General features: G+C 66.0%; 2 protein-coding genes across 4 annotated transcripts in view; both read left to right on the top strand.

Annotated features, from left to right (window-relative positions):
• Positions 1 to 963: 963 nt before the first annotated feature.
• On the top strand, positions 964 to 3,158 carry LOC101913143 (platelet-activating factor receptor-like). The gene is made up of 2 exons (XM_055800859.1): positions 964 to 999; positions 1,978 to 3,158. The coding sequence occupies exon 2, from the start codon at positions 1,987 to 1,989 to the stop codon at positions 2,989 to 2,991; it is 1,005 nt and encodes a 334-aa protein (XP_055656834.1). The 5' UTR covers positions 964 to 999; positions 1,978 to 1,986; the 3' UTR covers positions 2,992 to 3,158.
• A 3,162-nt stretch (positions 3,159 to 6,320) lies between these two features.
• Positions 6,321 to 19,876, top strand: part of DLGAP3 (DLG associated protein 3) — a 28,690-nt gene continuing 15,134 nt past the window's right edge. For 2 of the 3 annotated variants that reach the window (XM_055800754.1, XM_055800752.1), the window contains exon 1: positions 6,321 to 6,594. The gene's annotated coding sequence lies outside the window, so the exon portion shown is untranslated. Of the gene's footprint in view, positions 6,595 to 11,821; positions 12,111 to 19,876 lie in introns of those variants that run through there. The other variant, XM_055800753.1, reaches the window with a different exon arrangement.

Genomic DNA, 19,876 nt, shown 5'->3' with positions numbered 1-19,876 from the left:
GCCAGTGGGGAGAGCCCATGTGGGGCTGGGAGCCCCCCGGCTGGCCAGAGCCACCTAGCAATGTGCCAGGCCGCTTGTATATCGGGGGGGGGGGGGGGGCAACAGCAGCAGCGTGACCCCCCCCTTCCTCAAAACCTTGTGCCTGGGCAGACGCGTGGGTTTTTTTGGATCTTGCACCCTGTGGGTGCAGGGCCCTCCGCCACCCCAGATGGGCACAGCCAATGTGATCCACTTGGGATGAACCCCAAGATCACATTTGTACCCGGTGCATCTCCCAGTAGGGCGGCTGTGCTGGCGCGGGGGGGGGGGGAGACTGGCCGTCTTGGGATGAGCAGAGGGGGTACAACACCCCCGTACCCCCAGTGGGACCTGAACCACCTTGGGGGTGGCACCTTTGGTGTCCCAAAGGAACATCCACAATTTGCAGGGCCACGCCAGGCAGTGAGTCAGATGCTCACAGAGCTGGGGGGGGGGGGGGGGGTGGGGGGCTGGGGTTGTGCTCCCCCTGATTCGAGCTTTAAGCCAAGAAAAGCACTGAGAGCCGGGAGGAGCAGATTCCTGCTTTGATCCCTTTCAGGGCATCCCCCTTTCCCCCCAGCTGCTGGGTGTGGAAACTTGACCCTCTGCTGCTTTCATCCTGGCGTGGGTGGGAAAAAGGCTCTGGGAAATGGTCCTAGACAGGGCTGGGGGCACGTGGAGGGGGGGGTGGCAGGTCCCCCCCGTGTACCCCCAGCCTCGTCAGCCGGCGCAGGGGGTCTTACCATGGCTCCAGCGAGGAATCCTCCGTTACATACACACGCAGGTGCTCTCCCCGTTCCAGCTGCTGTCCCGCAGGCGCTGACCCCCACAGGGGCTTGGGATGGTGGCGGGGGGTGGGGTGGCTGGGGGGATCAGGCAGCTCCTGCCTCCTCCAGCACTTAAAGCCTTCCCCAGCCTGGCTGGATCAGACAGCGAGGAGCAGCCGGAGGGGACGCAGCCGGTCCAGCCTGACCCAGTGGGGTAAGTAACCAGCTTGGTGTGGGTGAGACGGAGCATCCCCTGGGCCAACAGGGCTGGGGGAAGGGAAGGGGAAGGGGGGGCTCTGAGGGAGCTGGGGGCTCCTTGGGGGTCTGTGCTGGCTCTGCAGAACAACTGGAGTCCACTGGGATGAGCCTTGAGTCCCCCTCATGTCTTCCATGCCTCGGCCTGGTGCTGGGTGCTGCGTGTGCCGAATCCGGCCCTGCCGTGCTGGAAAACACCCGCTGGGTGAGTCAGTGCTGTCAGTGAGGTGTGGGCAGGCAGTGACGGGAGGTGAAATAGATGCAGCCCTGGGACACAGCCATTGCGGCACAACGTCGTTTTCCATGGCCAGGACCGGCAAACCTGCCTGGTGCAGGGCTGGGGGGCACGGGGCGCTGTGGCCCCATGCTCGTACACCCCATGTCCGTGCCCTCTCCGGTGTGTGCTGAGCCGGTGGTGGGTGACGTCCCCACGGGTGGGCTCCGTGGGGGGATTTAGGGTGCTGGGAATGGGCCGGGGCTGGGTGGTCCCAGCAAGCACATGGCTGCGTGGGAGGTGTTAATCCTTGCAGCTGCCAGCTGGAGCCGGCACTGGAGCCAGCACTGGAGCCGGCACAGCACCCCCGGGTGCCTCCGGCAGCGGCTCTGCCCCTTGGCCAGGGCGCAGCTGCGCCTGCCGCTCCCCGGGGCGCCCTGGCTGGACCGCTGGCGGCAGCCGCTGGGATCCCTCGCAGGGGGGGGACATGGCTGGGGTTGGGCTGGGACGGGATCCCAGAGCCCCTCGCCTCTTGCCGCTGGAGTTGGAGGCTGAGCCCATCTGACAGACGGTGGCATCCCCACGGGGTGGCTCTGCCTCTGGTCCCGCCAGCTACGGCAGGTGCCAGCCAGAGAGGTCGCCCCGTCCAGGTCAATGTCCCTTCCATGTCCCCCGAGGGCTGTGTCCAGGGCCATGCCACTGACCGTCCCCCCATCTTTGCAGGAGCCCAGGATGAACGGCTCGGCGTCGGGGCCGCTGCTGGCTGAGCACCCCGGCGAGTGCATGCCCAGCGACCCGCTGCAGTTCGTGCTGGTTCCTGCTGTCTACTGCCTGGTGCTGTGCGTGGGGCTGCCGGGCAACCTGGTGGCCTTGCTGGTCTTCCTGCAGAGCGGCAAGGTGAGGAAGGCCATCCGCATCTACCTCATCAACCTCACGCTGGCCGACATCCTCTTCAACCTCACCCTGCCCCTCTGGATCCCCTACTACCTGGCCGGGGGGGACTGGCTGCTGTCAGAGGCTGCCTGCCGCCTGGCCGGGGCCGCCTACTACCTGGCGACCTACAGTGCCATCACCTTCATGGCGCTCATCAGCTTCAACCGGTACTGCGCGGTGCGGGCGGCACGGCGGGAGCTGCCGCTGACGGGGCGCCGGGGGGCTGCGCTGGCCTGTGCCCTGGCCTGGCTGCTGGGGCTGGGCTGCGCCGTGCCCACCTTGGCCACCCAGCAGACCTTCCCCACCCGCGCCGGGACCACCGCCTGCTTTGAGCAGCATGGCCGGCAGCGGGTGTACGCCTACGCCATGGTGGGCTTCTTCACTGCTGCCTTCCTGGTGGTGCTGGGCACCTATGCCTCCATCGCCCGGGCGCTCTCGGTGCCCACCGCCGCCTCACCGGGCTTCCACCGGCAGCAGGCGCGCGCCATGGTGCTGGGGATGCTTCTGGTCTTCGTGGTCTGCGTGGCCCCCTACCACCTCACGCTGGCCCCCTGGGTGGGCAGCCAGCCCCCCGTGCCACTCTGCAGGCCCCCTGCCACCCTGGACATGCTGCACACACTGAGTGTGGCCCTGCTCAGCCTCAACAGCTGCCTCGACCCCCTCATCTACTGCTTCTCCATCCGGCGCTTCCGTGCTGACCTGGGACGGACCCTGCGCAAGATTGGCCGGTGCGTCCCGCTCTCCCCGCCGGCCCCCGCCGTGCCCGTGCCCAGTGCCCGCGCATCCTCCTTTGCCTCCTCGTAGCAGGGTGGGCGCTGGGGTCCTGCCCCCTGTCTGGCCCAGCACCTCAGTCCCGGTGGGATGGGGTACCTGGCATTAGGCTAAGGATGGGGAGCAGCGTGGGAGAAGCTCTGGCTTCATGCACTCCCCCGCCTCCATCTCTGCTCTCTGCGCATCCCCACGTGCTCTCAGGCCCACGGTTTCTGCTCATGCACAGATCCTGCCCCCTGCATTCACAGGCACTGGGGGGGCTCGCGCAGTGAGGGGGGGCTGAGCTGCTGCAGGTGAGGCTGAGCTGTAGTGGGATGTGGTGAGACAGGACAGGGAGGGATGCCCGGGGTTGGCTGTCCCTGCCCTGGGGGGTCTCTGTCCCCTGGAGACACTCGTGATCAAAGACACCCGTGGCATGAGCTGGGCTGCCCAGGGGGGCTGTTCGGGGCACTGCAGCCAGCCCCATCCTGCAGCATTCCCGAGCCTTGTGCCTGCATCCCTCCTGCTCTCAGCCAGGATTAAAAATGAATGAGCCAAAGGCTTCCCCGGTCTCTTTGCTGGCGGGCACCTGTGCCGCACACCGAGCAGTGCCAGCACTCCTGTACCCTGGGGCAGAGCCGGGTACAGGGCAGCCCCCAGCCCCCCAGCCCTGGCCCCCCAGCCCCAGCTCAGCCCTGCTCCTGCAGCAGCAGCCTGCGCCAGGGCAGCTCCTGCACAGGGGGGCTGCGGGGCCCTGCTCCCCCCTGCCCCATCCCTGCCCTACCCAGGGGTGGGTGGCCATGGTGGGCACAGCACAGCCCCCAGCCCCGTGCCCGCCGCCCACCTTCCTGGCGGGCCCGGCACGCGGCGGGGGCGGCGGAGCTGGCGCAGGGCCGTGGGCGGCTGCGTGGGTGGAAGATGGTGTTTTCCCAGCTCCGACTCGTTCCTGCCGCTGCCACAGCCTCGCTCCCCGGCGCTGCACGGGTGGGAGCAGTGGGTGCTGCGCAGCCATGCTGGCTCTGGGGGGCCGTGGTGGGGACTGGGATCCAGCAGCTGCTCCCCCAGCCAAAGGTCTGGCCCCCCAGCACAGGGATGTTCTCCAAGCAATCTCCAACCCACCAGCCCCTGGGAAGGAAGCATGAGGCATCGGGCAGGAGGAGACGGGCTGCCCGGGGACCGCTGGCACAGCCCGGCACTGGGACGGCTGGGTGATGCTCTTCCTGGCGGTGGTGGGTTAGGAAAGGCTGCTCGGCTGCCAGTGGGGAGGCAAAGGTGTGGGGCAAGGCTGGGCCCTGGGGAGACAGGGTCTCCATGTGCCATGGGAATCATGCACCCCGTCACTCAGGCAGCCCGCTGCACGGGACACATGGCGTGGGCTCGCAGGACGCCAGGCTGCCCGTGGCACCCGGGCACTTTGCTCTGGCTCCATGCGGCTGTGCCCATGGGCCAGGCTGGGTGGAGCGGGTCTCCGTGTGCCACAGTGCCGTGTCTTGGCAAAGCCGGGACGTGGCCAAGGCTGGCTCTGCTCCACACCCGGCCCTGGCCCAGCCATCTTTGACCACCCGGTTATTCCCCTTTTGAAGTTTATATTAAATTTTAATCCTTTTATATAACTGCTCAGCGGGGTGGGCAGCCCTCCGCTCCCCCCATGCAGCAGGAGCAGCTGTGCGGGTGGCGATGCAGGGTGCTGCAGGGCCTGGCAAGGGTGGGGGCTGGGGATCCCCTCCCAGGGGCAGCAGGATTTTCGGGGGGGGGGGGGGGGGGCTCTCTACACGCCAGGGGAGGGGGCAGCCCCAGCTCCAGCTCTGGCTCTGGCTCTGGCAGAGTGCCCTGGGTGGAGGACAGTGATGGGGGCCGCAGGGCTGCTGAGCAGAGCGCCCTGAGCTGGGGGTGGCTCTGCAGAGCCGCAGCGATGGCAGCAGGGCCTGGGTCTGACCGCACGCTCCCTGCAGCGTGCTGCTCTCCTGTTGCCCTGTGCCACCCCGGGGAAACACGTGTGTCCTCCAGCCCTGGCCATCCCCCTGGGTGACTGATGGCATGACCGTGGCTGGGGACAGCCCTGCCTGGTGGCACAGCCAGCTCGGCTAAGGACCGCAGCTCTGGGGCACAAAACGCCTGGACACGCAGCTGCTGACCCCCCCCCCCGCAGGTGCTTGCCTGAGCCGTGTCCCCCCACGCATCGGGCACGGGCTCCCACGTGGCGTGGCTGGGGGCTTCAGCGCCGGCATGGTGCCAGGGCTGGGCACGTGCTGCGGTGTGGCTCCCGCCACCGCACGCAGCAAGGCGTTCAACCAGGTTATTGTTCCGCTGCACTTCTAACCTGCTCGTGCCGTAATTATTACTATTATTATTATTACTATTGGCAAATTACATGGTGTGGTGCAAGGGGCTTGGCGGGCTGGCAGCCCCCGGTCTGCTGGCAGCAGGCTGGGCCCCTGGGGGGCTGTGCCTTGCCCGTGAGTGTCCCAGTACCCTGCAGCTCTCCCAGTATCCCACGGCTGTCCCGGTATCCCATGGCTGTCCCAGTACCCTACCCCATGGCTCTCCCAGTACCCCATGGGTATCCCGGTATCCTGTGGCTGTCCCAGTACCCCATGGCTGTCCCAGTACCCCATGGCTGTCCCAGTACCCCATGGCTAATCTGGTGCCCTGTGGCTGTACTGGTACCCCACAGCTATCCCGGTGCCCCATGGCTGTCCCAGTACCCCATGGCTATCCCTGTGCCCCACGGCTATCCTGGTACCCCACAGCTATCCCGGTGCCCCACAGCTATCCCAGTACCCCATAGCTATCCCAGTGCCCCATAGCTATCCTGGTACCCCACGGCTATCCTGGTACCCCATAGCTATCCTGGTGCCCCACGGATATCCCAGTACCCCATAGCTATCCCAGTGCCCCATAGCTATTCTGGTACCCCATATCTATCCCAGTGCCCCACAGCTATCTCGGTACCCCATATCTATCCCGGTGCCCCACGGCTATCCGGGTACCCCATATCTATCCCGGTGCCCCACAGCTATCCGGGTACCCCAGAGCTATCCCGGTGCCCCACAGCTATCCCAATACCCCATATCTATCCCAGTGCCCCACAGCTATCCGGGTACCCCAGAGCTATCCCGGTGCCCCACGGCTGTCCCGGTACCCCTCCCTGGCCGGGCAGGCAGTGTGCCCAAGGGCAGGACTGGCTGGCAGGTCCCAGGGTGCCCCCCACCCCGGGGTGCCCCAGGGGATGCCCACGGGCGGGTACCTCCTGTCCCGGTGCCAGCCCACGCCGCGTGCCCCGCCGGCGGCAGGTCCCCGATGCCCCCCTCTCCCCCCCCTCCCCTTCCCCACCCCGGGGGTCCCGGGGTGCCGGGAGGCGGCGGCAGAGCCGCACCGGAGCCATCTTGCGCCGCCGCCGCCCGCTCTGACTCCCGGGGAAAATCCACCGCCGTGTCTTGGCTGCGCCGCGGCGGCGGCTCCGCACCGCTCCGCACCGCTCCGCACCGCTCCGCGCCCAGCCGCGCTGCACTGCGGGGCCGCCGCCACTCGCATGGTGCCGCCGGCCCGGGCCGAGCCGGGAGCAGCCGGGCCGGGGCGGCGGGGCCGGGGGCGGCGGGGCCGGGCCGTCGGGGAGCCGCCCGGCAGCGGCCGGAGGATGTAGGCGGCGGGAGCGGGGTAAGAGCGGCGGGGGCGCGGGGGGGGCTGTGTCCCGGCGCTGCCCGGGCCGGTACCGCGGGGCTGCGCGCCCGGGGCTGCTGCTGCCGCGGGGGCATCGCCGGCCGGGCGGGGGTCCCGCTCCCGGGGGATCCGCGGTGCCTTTCGGGGGGGGGGCGGCTCTCCCCACCGGGGCCGTGCGGGACGCCCCCCCCCCCCCCCCCAGGAGACGGGGCGTGTGGCGCGGGGATCCATCCAGCCCTGCCGGGCGGGTGCTGGGGGGAAGCCGGCAAGATGGCTGGGGGCAGCGCAGTGCTCGGCTCAGCCAGCGCGGCGGGTCGGGACCCCGCGGTGGGTGCGGGAGAAGGGGTGCGGGCCCCCCCAGCTCCTGGGGCTGCGGGGAGGGGGCTGAAGCCCCCAGCCCCCCCAGCCTGTCTCCGTGGAAGGTGACAGCAGCCATCCTGGTGCTCTCCCGCTGCAGAGGGCTCGGGCCGGGGCCGGCCAGGCCGAGGACCCCTCCCCAGCCTGGTGGTGTCCCCCCTGGGAGGGCTGCGGGGCAGGGGGACTGGGCGCTGGGGGTCCCGGATCCGGGGCTGCCGCCGGGGGCTGGGGGCTGGCAGGGAGCACGAGCCGAGCTGTGACTCTCCCCGTGCATCCAGGCTCCATGGCACAGCGCAGCCTTGGCAGCCAAGGGGAGCTTTGCGGGGGTCTCTCTCCTCTCGTCACCTGCCTTCCCCTGGACGGTTGAGTTTTGTTGGAGAAGCCGATCTGATCCCTCCACCCTGTGCCAAACCTGCAGAGCAATTTGGCGCTGGGACCGCTCTCCATCCCGTCTCTCTCCATCCCGTGACATCCAGCCCTGCACATCACCTCCCTCCCAGGGCTGCCCGCAGCGGGTCCCTGCCTGCCCCCCGCGCTGGCCACGAAGCCCCGAGCAGGCAGGAGGGGACAGAGCCAGGCTGTTGGGTGCTGGCTGCCCCCACCAGAGTCCGAGCTGGGAGCAGGTGGCCTCCCTTGGTGTAAATCAGGGCAGGATCTGGCCACCAGCGCAGATTCCCCTTTAGGAAATGGATGTCATTTCCCGTCTATCTCGGTTCCTCGCCCCAGTGCTTCCACTGTCTGCCCGCACGTGTCCACGGCTCCCAGCCCTTGAGGACCCCATCTGCTGGGGGATGGAGAAGGGGGACAGCCACCAGGAGATGGGCACGGCCACGCTCAGGAGGCTGGAAGGCATGTCAGCCCTTTCAAAGCGCTATTCAAGTGCAGGCCAGGCCGAGAGGGAAGAAAATCACCATCAAAGTGACTGTGGAGCATCCGAGCTGGAGGGGCCCTTGGCTCTGGGGGCAGCAAGAGCACTGGCACAAGGCGGTGCGGGCATGAGCCACCTTTGGGGCCACCTTGGGGGTTGTTACCCCACCAAGCCTGGGCACCGGGACTGGCTCCAGGCATCCCTGCTGTGGGGAGTGGGTGACGCAACCATGGTGTCCCCACGGGCAAGCAGGCTCCAAGCCCCTGGTGCCCGAATCTCCCTCCTGAGTGCCAGGGCTTGTGCTGTGGTGTGGGCCGGAGGAGCAGCCCCCAGCCCTCCTGCCAGCCTGGGCAAGGCACGGGGAGGGAGTGCAGGGTGGTGGGGAGCACAGGCTGGGTGTCCCTGGGGGGGCTTCCTTCAACCTCCCCATCACCAGCTCAGAGGTAGCGTCGTGCCGGGACCTGCGGGACACAGGGCCTGGGCAGGAGCCCCGAGGCTGGTGGCTGCGCTGGTGTGAGTCTCCACAGGTCTGCCCACCCATGCAGGCAGGATCAGGCCCTGAGCTGGGGTCTCATGCCCAGGTGCTGCTGCTGCGGCTGGGGCTGGAGCTCCAGATCCAGGTTTTGCAGACACTTGTGTCTCTCTGACAAGCTGATCCAAAACCCTGGATCCCACCCAGCTAGAAATTTGGATCTGGAGCCAAAGGTGACTCTTGGCCCTTATTGCCATCACGGGCGAAGCTAAAATCTGGATCTGAGCGGCGACGCGAGGAGCCTGGATCCAGCTCAGGAGCTGAATGTGTGGCTTGTGTTCCTTCTGCCCACCAAATTGGATTTCCTGAAATAGCCTGTTGAAGACCAGAGCACGGCAGGGACTGAACGACAGGTCACCAGGGGTGTGGAAGCCCCACCAAGATCCTGGCTGCTTGCTTCAAGACGTTGGCAGCCGGCAATAATAGTAATATACGGTGCCATTGCCGGGAGAGTGCAGCGCTGGAGAGCTAAGAATAGCAGGCGAGACGTGCCGGCAGCTGGGGGACTCGCCGGGAGGGCCGGGGGTGCACGGGTGGATGTGTCCTGGCAGACATCCCGGTCATGGGGTGGATGGAGGTGGCAGCCTGTATCCCTCACATCAGGGAGGGCATCCCCGCGGTGCAGGTGGCATGGGGCATGGCCAGTGCCAGTGGAGGACAAGGGGAGGGGGACGTGCCAACCCTGCGTAGCGCCCTTCAGCGTGGCCTCGGGGCTCCGGCACCCCTGGGTGTACAGCCTGGGCTGCCAAAGTGGCCGTGGGATGGTGGCCCTCTTGATGGCCCTGGGATGCCCAGTTGCCTTATGAGCAGCAGCATGGGGAGGCCGCCCCAGGAGACAAGGAGGAGGCCAGGCTCTGAGCTCAGCACCCCTCACTCACCTCCCCCAGGCTGGGCAGGATCGAGCCCCTTCTGCTGTCCCTGCCCTGCCCGGCGGTTCATCCCAGGGCCGTACGGCGCTGGCCGTGGGGGGACACAGAGGGCATGGCTGCCATGGGCATGCGAGCCAAGCCGCGGGGGGCCCGGGCTGCTCTCTGCCAGCCGTGGCAGCGGCACGTGGCAGCAGAGCAAGTGCCCGTCAGATTAAGGAGAATTAATTTGTACTTTCCCTGTTTCCACGGGGCTGGGGGTGCTGCGGGCAGCTGGTGTCTCCCTCCTGCAGCAGCTGTGCTCCTGCAGCTCCCATGGCAGCACCTCTACAACCTGCCCTCAATCCTAATTAGATTTCTCACATCGCCCCCCCGCCCCCCCCCAGCTCACTCCTCCCCAAATGCTGGAGTGGGAAGGAGCCATGACATGGTTTCTGATCGGCTTCTGAATTCAGATTTCTCTTGGCTGTCGGTGGAGGAGGCTTCTCACAGCCTTTGTCTGGTGCTGCCGGAGCAGGGTGCTGCTCTGCGCTTCCCCTCGATGCCGTGGCGGCAGGTGATGCCGGTGCCCTGGGGAGACCCTACAGAAACACGGCGCTGGGGGTGAACTCACCAGCACCCACGGACCCCGCCGTGCACGGCTGAGTGGGAGCCCGGGCAGGCGGCATCCGTGCTGCAGCCCCGCTCCGTTGGGTGCTGGGGCTGCCGTGCTGGTGGTGCCATGCTGGCTGCTCCTGGCAAGCACCGAGCGCTGCTGCTGCTGTTTTCCTGGGGCTTGTTCTGCCTTGCTCCTGGGGGACCGGGCGGCTGGTGCGGGAGCTGGGCACCGTGCCCGTCCCGGTGCGGCTCCACTGCGGCCGGTGTATTGCTGGGTTTGGCTCCTTCCCCGGCACCCAGGCCTTGTCGGCAGCGAGTTGTGGCTCTGAGTGAAGCCAGGGGATGCAAACACTTCCCAGCGCTGCCAAGCCCCAATTAATAGCCTGTGAATCATGATGCCGTTGGAAGAACAGATGTTTGCGGCGTGGTTGCCAGCACTCGGTGTTTCACTGAGGGTCTGTTTGGCCTTAAACTGGCAGCTTCGGAGGACAGGCGGTGGCAGGAGCCTCGCTGCCTGCCTGGTCCTCTCCCCTCAGCAGGGCCGGGAGCCATTTGGGCTGGAAATTAGCTGAAGTTTTTGGTGGGCAGAGCGGAGCGGGAGAACAGCCTGTCCGTGGGCGTGTGGGGGTGCCGCTTTGGAGCGAGGACTGCGAAAGCTGAAGGTACTGAATCCCGACGTGATGCCCAGTGGGGGACCTGCTGGTGTCCTATCCCCAGTGCTGTGGCCTTGGCCCAAGGCACCCCCTCCCCATCTCCCCCAGGGGTGGAAGAGCTGTGGTCGCACTGGGGGCTCTGGGCCCAGTGGTTTGGAGATGGTGAGCTGGTTGTTAGTGGGGAGATGCTGCATGTCTTGATGTGGCTGTTCCTGCCGTGGTGGTGCAGCTCGGCTGGGTTGGTGTGCCCAGCTGGTGGGTCGGGGCGAGACCCCGTGGAGGTGGATGCGCCCTGGGTGCCTTTGGTGCACCTGAGCTGAGGGTGTCTCAGTGTTTCATGTCAGGGCATGTGTCTCTCTGGGCTCCCCCATGTCCTCTGGGTGGGGGCAGCTGGGGACATCCCCATGGTGGAGGAGCTGCAGTGGGTGCTGGTGGGTGTTGGGGGTGCGGGCACGCAGGGAGCCGGCAGAGTGAGGGCTGCACGCAGGTCCTGCGGGGTGCAGAGGTGCATGGGGATCTGTGGGGTGGGAGCAGCGGGGTGCACGTGGCTGTGGGGCCATCCAGATGCACAGGGATGCAGCAGCGGTGTGGGGTGGCTGTGTGTCCATCCTGGCATGTGGGGATGCGTGTCCGTGTATCCATCCCAGTGTGCGGGGCTGCGTGTCCATCCTGGCGTGTGGGGCTGTGTGTCTGTCCCAGCATGCAGGGCTGTGTGTCCATCCTGGCGTGTGGGGCTGTGTGTCTGTCCCAGCATGCACGACTGTGTGTCCATCCTGGCATGTGGGGCTGTGTGTCTGTCCCAGCATGCGGGGCTGTGTGTCCATCCTGGCGTGTGGGGCTGTGTGTCTGTCCCAGCATGCAGGGCTGTGTGTCCATCCTGGCGTGTGGGGCTGTGTGTCTGTCCCAGCATGCACGACTGTGTGTCCATCCTGGCGTGTGGGGCTGTGTGTCTGTCCCAGCATGCGGGGCTGTGTGTCCATCCTGGCGTGTGGGGCTGTGTGTCTGTCCCAGCATGCGGGGCTGTGTGTCCATCCTGGCATGTGGGGCTGTGTGTCTGTCCCAGCATGCGGGGCTGTGTGTCCATCCTGGCGTGTGGGGCTGTGTGTCTGTCCCAGCATGCAGGGCTGTGTGTCCATCCTGGCATGCATGGCTGCATGTCTGTCCCAACATGCAGGGCTGTGCGTCCATCCCGGCGTGCGTGGCTGCGTGTCCGTCCATCCCTGTGCGTGGCGATGCAGCAGGGCGGTGCGTACGGGGTGCTGCGTGGGCGTGCGGGCGCTGCTGGCGTGGGCAGCCCCTTCCCGGGGGTGCGTGGCGGTGCGCGGGGGTGGCCGGAGCGCGCCGGGGAGCGTGCGTGGGTGTGTCCCCAACGTGCGGGGGCGACGGCTCCGCCACCGCCTTGCGCTTGCTGGAAGGTGCCGGTGTCGGAGCGTGGCCACCGCCGCGCCGCCGTGGGTGGCCGTGACCCCGGGGCCACCTCCTGCTGGGCTGGTGGCCGCTCGCTGCACGGCCTGGCCGCGGCATGGGCAGCCCACAGGGATTGTGGAGGAAGAGAGCGAATCCAGCCGCCGTGCCGCTTCCATCCTTCGGCTCCTGCCGAGCCCGGGCGGGCAACTTCATGGCTTAGCAGCGGTGGCAGGGTGAGTGGGGCGGTGGGCGCAGGAGAAGGGGCTGCTGGGTGGGAGGGGAGTGGGTCTGGCTCTGTGCAGGGGGGTCCATGCCTTGTAGACCCCCTCTCCCGGGGCAGCCCTGCTTTGTTCACAGAGGTGCAGCCCAGTGCCCCCAGCCCCCAGCCCGGGCAGAGCGGGAGCCCCCCCCCCCGCGCCGGTAGCCTGCAGCCCCTCGGAGCCTTTTCTAACCCTTTCCTGGCCGAATCCTCCTCCCTGGCAGCCACCCCCTCGTCTCGGTGTGCAGCGTATGGCTCCCAGCCAGCCCTCGCCCAGACAAGCCCCGGCACAGCCTTGAAGCTTGCCCGGCCGGGATGGGGAGTTCCCAGCCCAGAGATCTCTCCTGCCTTTCCCTGCAGCCCTGTGCTGGGCTGGGGGCCGTGTCTGCTGGGGTGGGGGGCTGTGCGTGTTGTGGGGGGTGTGCCGGGACTGGGGGCCAGGGGCTGTGCACACTGGGGCTGGGGGCTGTGTGCGCTGGGGCTGTGCATGCTGTGGGTGGCAGCCTGGGCTGTGCCTGAGCTTGGGGACGTGGTGCGCTCAGCCCTGGGGACACGGGGGTCTCAGCGCAGGTATTTGCTCAGGATGAGGGGGGTGAGACCCCCTTGCCCCAGGCCCAGCGCTCCCTGAGCTGTGCAGCACTGAGGTCTGTGGCTGGCTGCGGGGCAAGGGGGGAGCGGGCCGTGTAGGGGGGAGGCTTTGCTGCGTGCTCAGAGCTGGGGAGACATGCTGGCCTCCCCCGAGCCCCCCCCGGGGTCGGTGTTGATTTGCCTGCCCGTGGCTTTCCAGGGAGCTGAGTCCCAGGACGGCCAGGCCAAGCGTGTCCTGGAGTGGGGCAGGGTCCCCTCTGTGGTGTCTGTGTGTTGGCCCATGGATGGAGCCGGGGACCCCCGGGTCTGCCTGCCTGCCAGATGGCTCTGCTGCCGGGGAGTGGCACAGCTGGTGCCAACATCTGTGCTGTGAGCCCTGCCTGTCTTTGGTTTGCTCCTTGGCATGATCACGCTGGCAGTTCGGTCCCCCCGTACCTCTCCCTGGTTTTCCCCCACCACCTTGCCTCTCCATGAGACAAACCTGTACTCTCTGGTGGGTTTTATTAGAGGGGAAACTGAGGCAGGAGGGAGGGAAGTAGCAGAGCCCTCCTCCGATCCCCATCATCCTCAGGCTCAATCCCACGCCTCACCCTGGGTTGTTTTTTCCTGCTGAGTGATGCCAAGAGCTGGGGGGGAAGCAAGGCTGTCCCAGAACACAGCTCCTGGCCATGTCTGCCCTGGGCGCTGGAGCCGCCCAGCTCCTCCTGCTGCTGCCTGGTGCGGCCCTGGCCTGGGGCTGCAAGAGGGGCTGGCGGCAGGGATGCAGGGTGGCTGCCTGTGGTGGCAGTGGTGGCTGTGGTGCCCATAGTGGCTGTGGCAGTGGTGGCCGTAGTGGTCGTGGTGGCTGTGGTGGCCATGATGGCTATGGCAGTGGTGGCCATAGTGGCCATGGTGGCCATGGTGTCCATGGTGGTGGCAGTGGTGGCCATGGTGACTGCGGCAGTGGTGGCCATGGCGGTGGCCATGGTGGCCGTGGTGGTGGCAGTGGTGGCCATGGTGGCTGTGGCAGTGGTGGCCATGGTGGCTGTGGTGGTGGCTGTGGTGGCCATGGTGGCTGTGGCAGTTGTGGGCATGGTGGCCATGGCTGTGGCAGTGGTGGCCGTGGTGGCCGTGGTGGCAGTGGTGGCCATGGTGGCCGTGGTGGTGGCTGTGGTGGCCATGGTGGCTGTGGCAGTGGTGGCCGTGGTGGCGGCCGTGGCGGTGGCGGCCGGGCGCTGTCCGCGGTGCTGATCGCCCCACGCTGCGTGGCCAGCCGGGACCCGGCAGCGCGTCCCCCCCAGCTCCCCTGGGGATGCCAATGGGTGCGCTGGGGCTCGGGGTCCCCCCCTCCCCGGGGACATCCCGGTCCGACGCTGGCCTTTGATGTGCAGCAGCTCCAGACAGGGCTGGCAGGACGGGCAGCCACCCCCCGGCCGTGCCCGCCACCCCCCGCCCTGCCTGCCAGGCTGGGCACGGCTCATGGTCCCGCTGCACAGGTCGGACAGGGACAGGGCACCGCCAGCCGGGCCGGCGAGTGGGGCAGGGCAGAGCAGGGCACCTGGGGACATGGGCCACCAAGGCTCTGTCACGCCCTGCCAGATTTGGGGCAGGCAGAGGAGGTGCTGCCGGCTCTGCTCGCAGCACCCAGGTGCGCGCAGAGTGGCCCATGTGGCGTGCCCGGGCCAGCACCGCTGCCTGGGGACACCGTGCCCACCTCCCCCGCCCGAGCCGTGGCCCCCACCACAGCACCGGTGTCAGCGCTCCCAGAACAAAATGTCAAACTATGCAAATGAGACTGCGGGAGCGGCTGATTGAAGGGCCCTGCCCCGCCTCAGAGTTGCAATCAAATATGCAAATGGCTCCCGAGGAGGCTAGTGAAGGCTATTAATAGCGGGGGATGAGGCTGTGAGAAAGCACGGTGTGGTGTTCCTTGAGAGGATGAGGCTGGGGGCTGAGCTGGTTCTGCTTGTCTCTCTGCCTGGCACGTGCCACCTGGGCAGGCACCCACCCCGCTGCCGATGCCCCACACGGGATGTCGGGTGGTCCCTGTGGGGACCCCACGGGCACCAGGTATCGCTTTATGGTTTTGGCCACCATGACCCTTGGCGGGGCGGGTGCTGCCGGTGTGCCCGCGCTCCTGCCCGCGCTCCTGCCCGCGCTCCTGCCTGGCATCCTGCGCCGCCGCGGTGTGTCTCTGTGCCCAACCGCTGGGAAACCCCGCGGGAAAATTGCACTCGCTGAAAACGCCAGGCTGAGATTTCCCCCTTGGGGAGTCTAACCTCAAACAAGGAGGAATTAGGTACCCGGGGGACCTGGGCACCGCTGCGGGGGTGACAGTGGCTCAGTCTGGCGGGGGGAGCTCAGCCTGAAGCAGGCGTCACAGTTGCGGTGGAGGGAGGGAGGAGGGGGCTGGGGAGGGCTCCTCCTGGCCCCCATCCTTCACCCTGCGCTTTCATCTCCTATTCTCTCTCTTGGTTTCCTTCCGTTGCCATCAAGGCGGAGACGTCCCTCTCCTGCCAGCTCCAGGGTGAGCCCGATGAGGCAGGTTCCCACCGTGCTGTCCCCAGTGTCCCCAGCTGGTGCAGGGGTCTCTGTGTGTTTGAGCCCCCGCCGCAGCCCCTCCACCCCATCTCATGGGTCTCAGGAGCTGGGAACCACCTGACCTTTTTAGAAAACTGTGGAAGTAAGACTGGAGACAACAGTAACTAATTACTTAAAATCTGAAACTGGAATAATTAGCCCAATTAACAGTCTCAGGTGACGTCTTATTCCATCTGATAACGGCCTGAGGAAGAGGGAAATTAATTAACCCATCAGCCTGACATTTGTAGGTCACCACCGGCTCCTCCTGCCTGTCCGGGCTGGAGTAGGGATGGTTTGGGGGTGCCCATCCCTCTTGGTGCAAGAGGTCTGCGTCTTTTGGGGGTCTTGGTGCAGGGAAGGGGGTTGCAGGTGAGCCCTGATGCCAGCCAGAAGAGATGGGTTGGGGGCTGGCAGGTGTGGGGAGAGGGTGCCCTGCTCCGAGGCTGGGGTGATGAGCACTGGGATGGGGCTCGGCATCCCCCGGGAACGCTACCAGCGCAGGTTTGTTAGTAGAGATGGCAGCTGTAGGCCTTTAAGGTTGCTGTGGAAACGGTGGTGTTCGTGACCGGGAGGAGCCTCCTGCTTTCCAGGCAGGGCCCCCCCATCACTGTGGGATGGGGACCCCCACCCCAGACACCTCGGACCACACAGACTCCCACATCTGGGGAGAGACACGGCGAGGGCATGGCTGTGCATACGCAGGCGTTGGGTGTGCAGCTCCCTGCAGGCCAGGCCCCCTCCCTGCCTGCATGGACCCCCCCCAGCCCCAACTCATCCTTGGCGTGGCCGGTGGTGCCAGGCAGGGCTGCACACGCATGCACACGCATGCACACGCATGCATCCCTGCACGGTGCGGGCTGCCAGCGTGCGTACCTCCCTGAGCAGCACAGCTGTGCCCCTGCACCCCCTGGGGACCCCGTCCTCACACCTCCGCCGGCACGCGGCCGTGCACGCTGCCAGCACTGGAGCGTGCACATGTGCCTGCCTGCGCCCCAGCCTGGCACCGGGGCCCCGGTACCGTGCTGCCTGCCCTCCCTGGCGTGGCACGGGGTGCAGAACGTGCCCAGGCAGAGCCCCCGGCTGCAGCCCCGCGGGCAGCTCGGTGAGGCCTCGGTGCTGCTCTCAGCTCTTGGAGTTTTAATGAGGTAAATTGTATAAAAGGCTCAGTTTGCCCTAAATGCCCATCCCTGCGTGAAGCTGCTGCAGCACAGCCCTGACCCACCTTGGGAGCTGGGCAGGGGGCTAGGGGCTGGGCATATGCTCTCGGCCTGTGCACGTGGCAGTGCTAGGAGGAGGAGGATGATGAAGGCGTTTTAGCACATTTGCAATCATTTCCCTCCTCCCCCCCAGGTTTACAGCTTACCTCAGCGGCTTATCAGCCTCCAATCTCATTAAATCAGGCAAATTGTAACATCTGATATTTTATGGAGATTAAGGTGTGCGCCCAGACTCTATAATTATCAGCAAAGATGTATTTACAATACCTTGTTGCTAGTAAACAAAAAATAACTTCAGATCAAAGTGCTTTAACAGAGAAATAAATCTGCCCACAGAGCCCCGCTGTGGCGCACAGCATGGAGACGTCGGCGCTGCCCGCGGCGGGTGGGCATTGCTGTGGGATGCGTGGGGGGTGGTTCGGGGATGTCCCTGGTCCCACGTGGCTGCTGCAGGTCCTGTGTGCTGGGGCCATCCCCAGGCTCGTGCCCTGTGCTTGGGTCTCCCTTGCTGGCATCTCCCATGGGTGCCCGGTGGCTCTCACCTCTCCGACCACAGGTCCGCCAGGGGTTTCCACCCCGGAGACCTCCCTGTGCCCCTGCTGACACAGGGCTGGGATTTATTGGCACAAGCATGTCAGCAGCGGTGGTAGTGCCTTGCCCCTCAATTTTTCACCACGGTGGGAGCACTGCGGATTACCGATGTGATGATGCTGGTTTATTGCTGCCTGAAGTGGATTTATCCGCGTGGCGGGGCCCAGGCTCAGCGCCGGTGTAAATCACCGCAGCATGGCCGGCACGAGCCCCAGCACCGTGGCTGCCTCCTCCCACTGGGCCAGGGCATTCCAGCCCCCCCAGGGGTTTTTGTGGCTGGGACCCCCGCGGGGCCATATGCTGCACCCCTGGGCTTGGCTGCCCAGCAGCAGGCATGGCGGTCCCTTCTCCGTCTCACTCTCCTGCCCGTTGAAATGAGAATAAAATGGTGATAATGCTGCAGATGTCCTCTGGAAAGGGCTCTGAGGCAGATGAAAAGCCCTACTTAAGAGTGAGGCCATTATTATTAATAACTCAGAGCAAGGCTGTAAATTCAGCCGACACAGCTATTACGGGAAATGAACCTGCTCCCGTGCTGGATCCAAGGCTGCCCGGGTGTGGGATGGGGATGAGGACAGAGATGGGGACAGGAGAGTGGGGCTGGATGGCCATATGGCTGCTGGCTGGGTGATGTCCATAGCCACTGGGGCAGCGTGGCTGGAGGGGGCAAAACATCTTGTTAGATCCCAGCACTCTCTGGGCTTGCGCGGACTATCTGTGGGCTTTTCTGGGATGGTCGGAGGTGTGAGGGAGAGGGTGAGGAGCATGGGTCTCCCCCCCAGCAGGAAAGGAGTTGGCTGAGCTTTGCAACAAGGCTGAGACCTGGCTGAAGCTCAGGACAGTGGTGACGCAGGAGCGTGGCTGGTGCCGGTGCCAGGGCTGGGTGTGTGGAGAGGGGCCGTGGTGCCGTAGCTGGCACAGGGCTAGGGCAGGACCCGCTGTGACCATCCTAGTGCAGGCTGACTGTGCCCATCTGGGGAGTGTCCCTGGCGGTATTACACCTTGGCAATGGTTATATTAAATAAAAATAACCCGGTGCCATTCATTGCCCGGTGCCTGCAGCCAGGTCAGCAAAAGACAGAGAGCTGCCGCGGCTTTGGCTCTGTCGAGATAACTGTCTCTGGCACCGCCGCCCCACCAGCGGGGCAGCCCTGGGGCTGATGGCGTGTGTGTACCCAGGATGGCAGAGCTGGGTGGGGGTCGGGCAGGGGGTCCTGTGGGGGCACATGGGGTCACGGGGTGCTGTGGCCATGGCCACGGGCTGGTGGTGCTGCCTGTGCCCAGCTCGGGAGCTTCTGCGGGGGAACAAGCTTTGATATAAATATCTTTTTGCTCAGCACACGACCTACTTTCCAGACAATGCCATTAGCCTCCCGACTCCCTCATTCATCTTCTGCCATCCTCCCCCAGTCCGCCCCGTGGCAGCGCCCGCACCAGCGCTGCGTGCCGGGCCATGGTGTGGTGAGGCAGGATGGGCACGTAGCTCGGTGGCACCATGGGGACCCCCGTGCTGGGGCTTGGGGACAGCTGGCAGAGCCCCCATCCCCGCGGCTGGTGGGGCGCTCTTGCTGCGTGGTCCCTGCCCCTGCTCTGGCCTTGGAGGGGGTGGCTAGGTCCCCTTTGGGGTTTCTGCACCCTGTCCCGGAGGGTACTCAGCTCCTGCATCCCTTCCTGCTGTCTCCATCCCCGTTCCCTGGCACAGTCCATGCCCTGTCTGGCAAACAGCCTCATCCAGGGGCATCCTCATCCAGGCACAGCCTTGTTGCAGCATGTAGGGGCCAGGGCCCCTCCTGAGCCCCCAGGAGCATCCCTGATGCTGGGGCCACACATGTGGTTCATCCAGGGATGATCCTGCAGGAGCTCCCATGTGGTGGCAGAGGCTGTTGCACAGTTGGCAGCCATTGAGCGGCTGGTGGGATTAGGGGCAGGTTGGGCAGAGGGTGCCCTGTGCCACTGGCATGGGGCTGCCTGGTCCCCCCAGCCCCTGGTGCCAGCCCTGGCATGGGTTTTCCCCTGAGAGCTGGAAGCACCACCCCAGGAGGCAGGGCAGCCCCTGAGCCCACCGCCTGCACACCTCCACGTGCTCCTGGGCTGAGCCCCCGCGCCTCCCTTGCAGCTAAAATTAAATATTCAATTTGTATTGCTGGTAAATCCTGTAAATCTCTTCTCTCTCTAAGCTCTTGTAGCAGGAATATCGGTGGTGTAATCTCCACGGGGGCCCATCCCGCTGCCCTTCACAGCTCCCCAGCTCAGACCATGCTCCCCTTTTCCTGCATCTCCCTGTGAGATGCTTTGGAGGCTGGTGGCAGAGTGGGACCCTGGTGCTCATGGTGAGCACCCTGCGGCAGAGCACCCCATGGCACCCACCCTGCCTGTGCTGCCTGCTGCAGGGCTGAGGATGCGCGCTGTCCCCACACTGTGCATGATGGGTATGCCGGTGCCTGGATGACCAGTGTGGTCCTGCCACCATGCCCCCCATGCCTGCCATGCTCCCAGTTTGCCAGCTATATCCCTCCCTTTGCTCTGTCCCTGCACCGGGCCCGCGCTAAGAGCATTGTGCAGAATTATGTATTTAAATATTTAGGTTTTCATCAGCTTTGCAAATTAAGCCCATCCATTAAAGTGGCAGTTCGGGTCCTCCGCTGGTGAGCTGGGCTGTGCTGTGCCTCAGGCTCGCTGTGCCCATCCCTGGCCTCGAGGAGCCCCACGTGTGGGATGCAGCCTGGGAATGGTACATGGTGGCCTGGAGCATCCCTGCCACCTCTGCTTCATCACCATTCCC

This window comes from Falco peregrinus, chromosome 3 (assembly GCF_023634155.1).
Source record: "Falco peregrinus isolate bFalPer1 chromosome 3, bFalPer1.pri, whole genome shotgun sequence".
Classification (NCBI taxonomy): Eukaryota; Metazoa; Chordata; class Aves; order Falconiformes; family Falconidae; genus Falco; species Falco peregrinus.
Note: the sequence above shows the minus strand (reverse complement) of the source record. Positions and strands in the feature narration are given on the sequence as shown.

Coding starts and splice junctions, on each gene's coding strand:
- LOC101913143 (XM_055800859.1), top strand. CDS start 1,987: ATGAACGGCTCGGCGTCGGGGCCGCTGCTGGCTGAGCACCCCGGCGAG.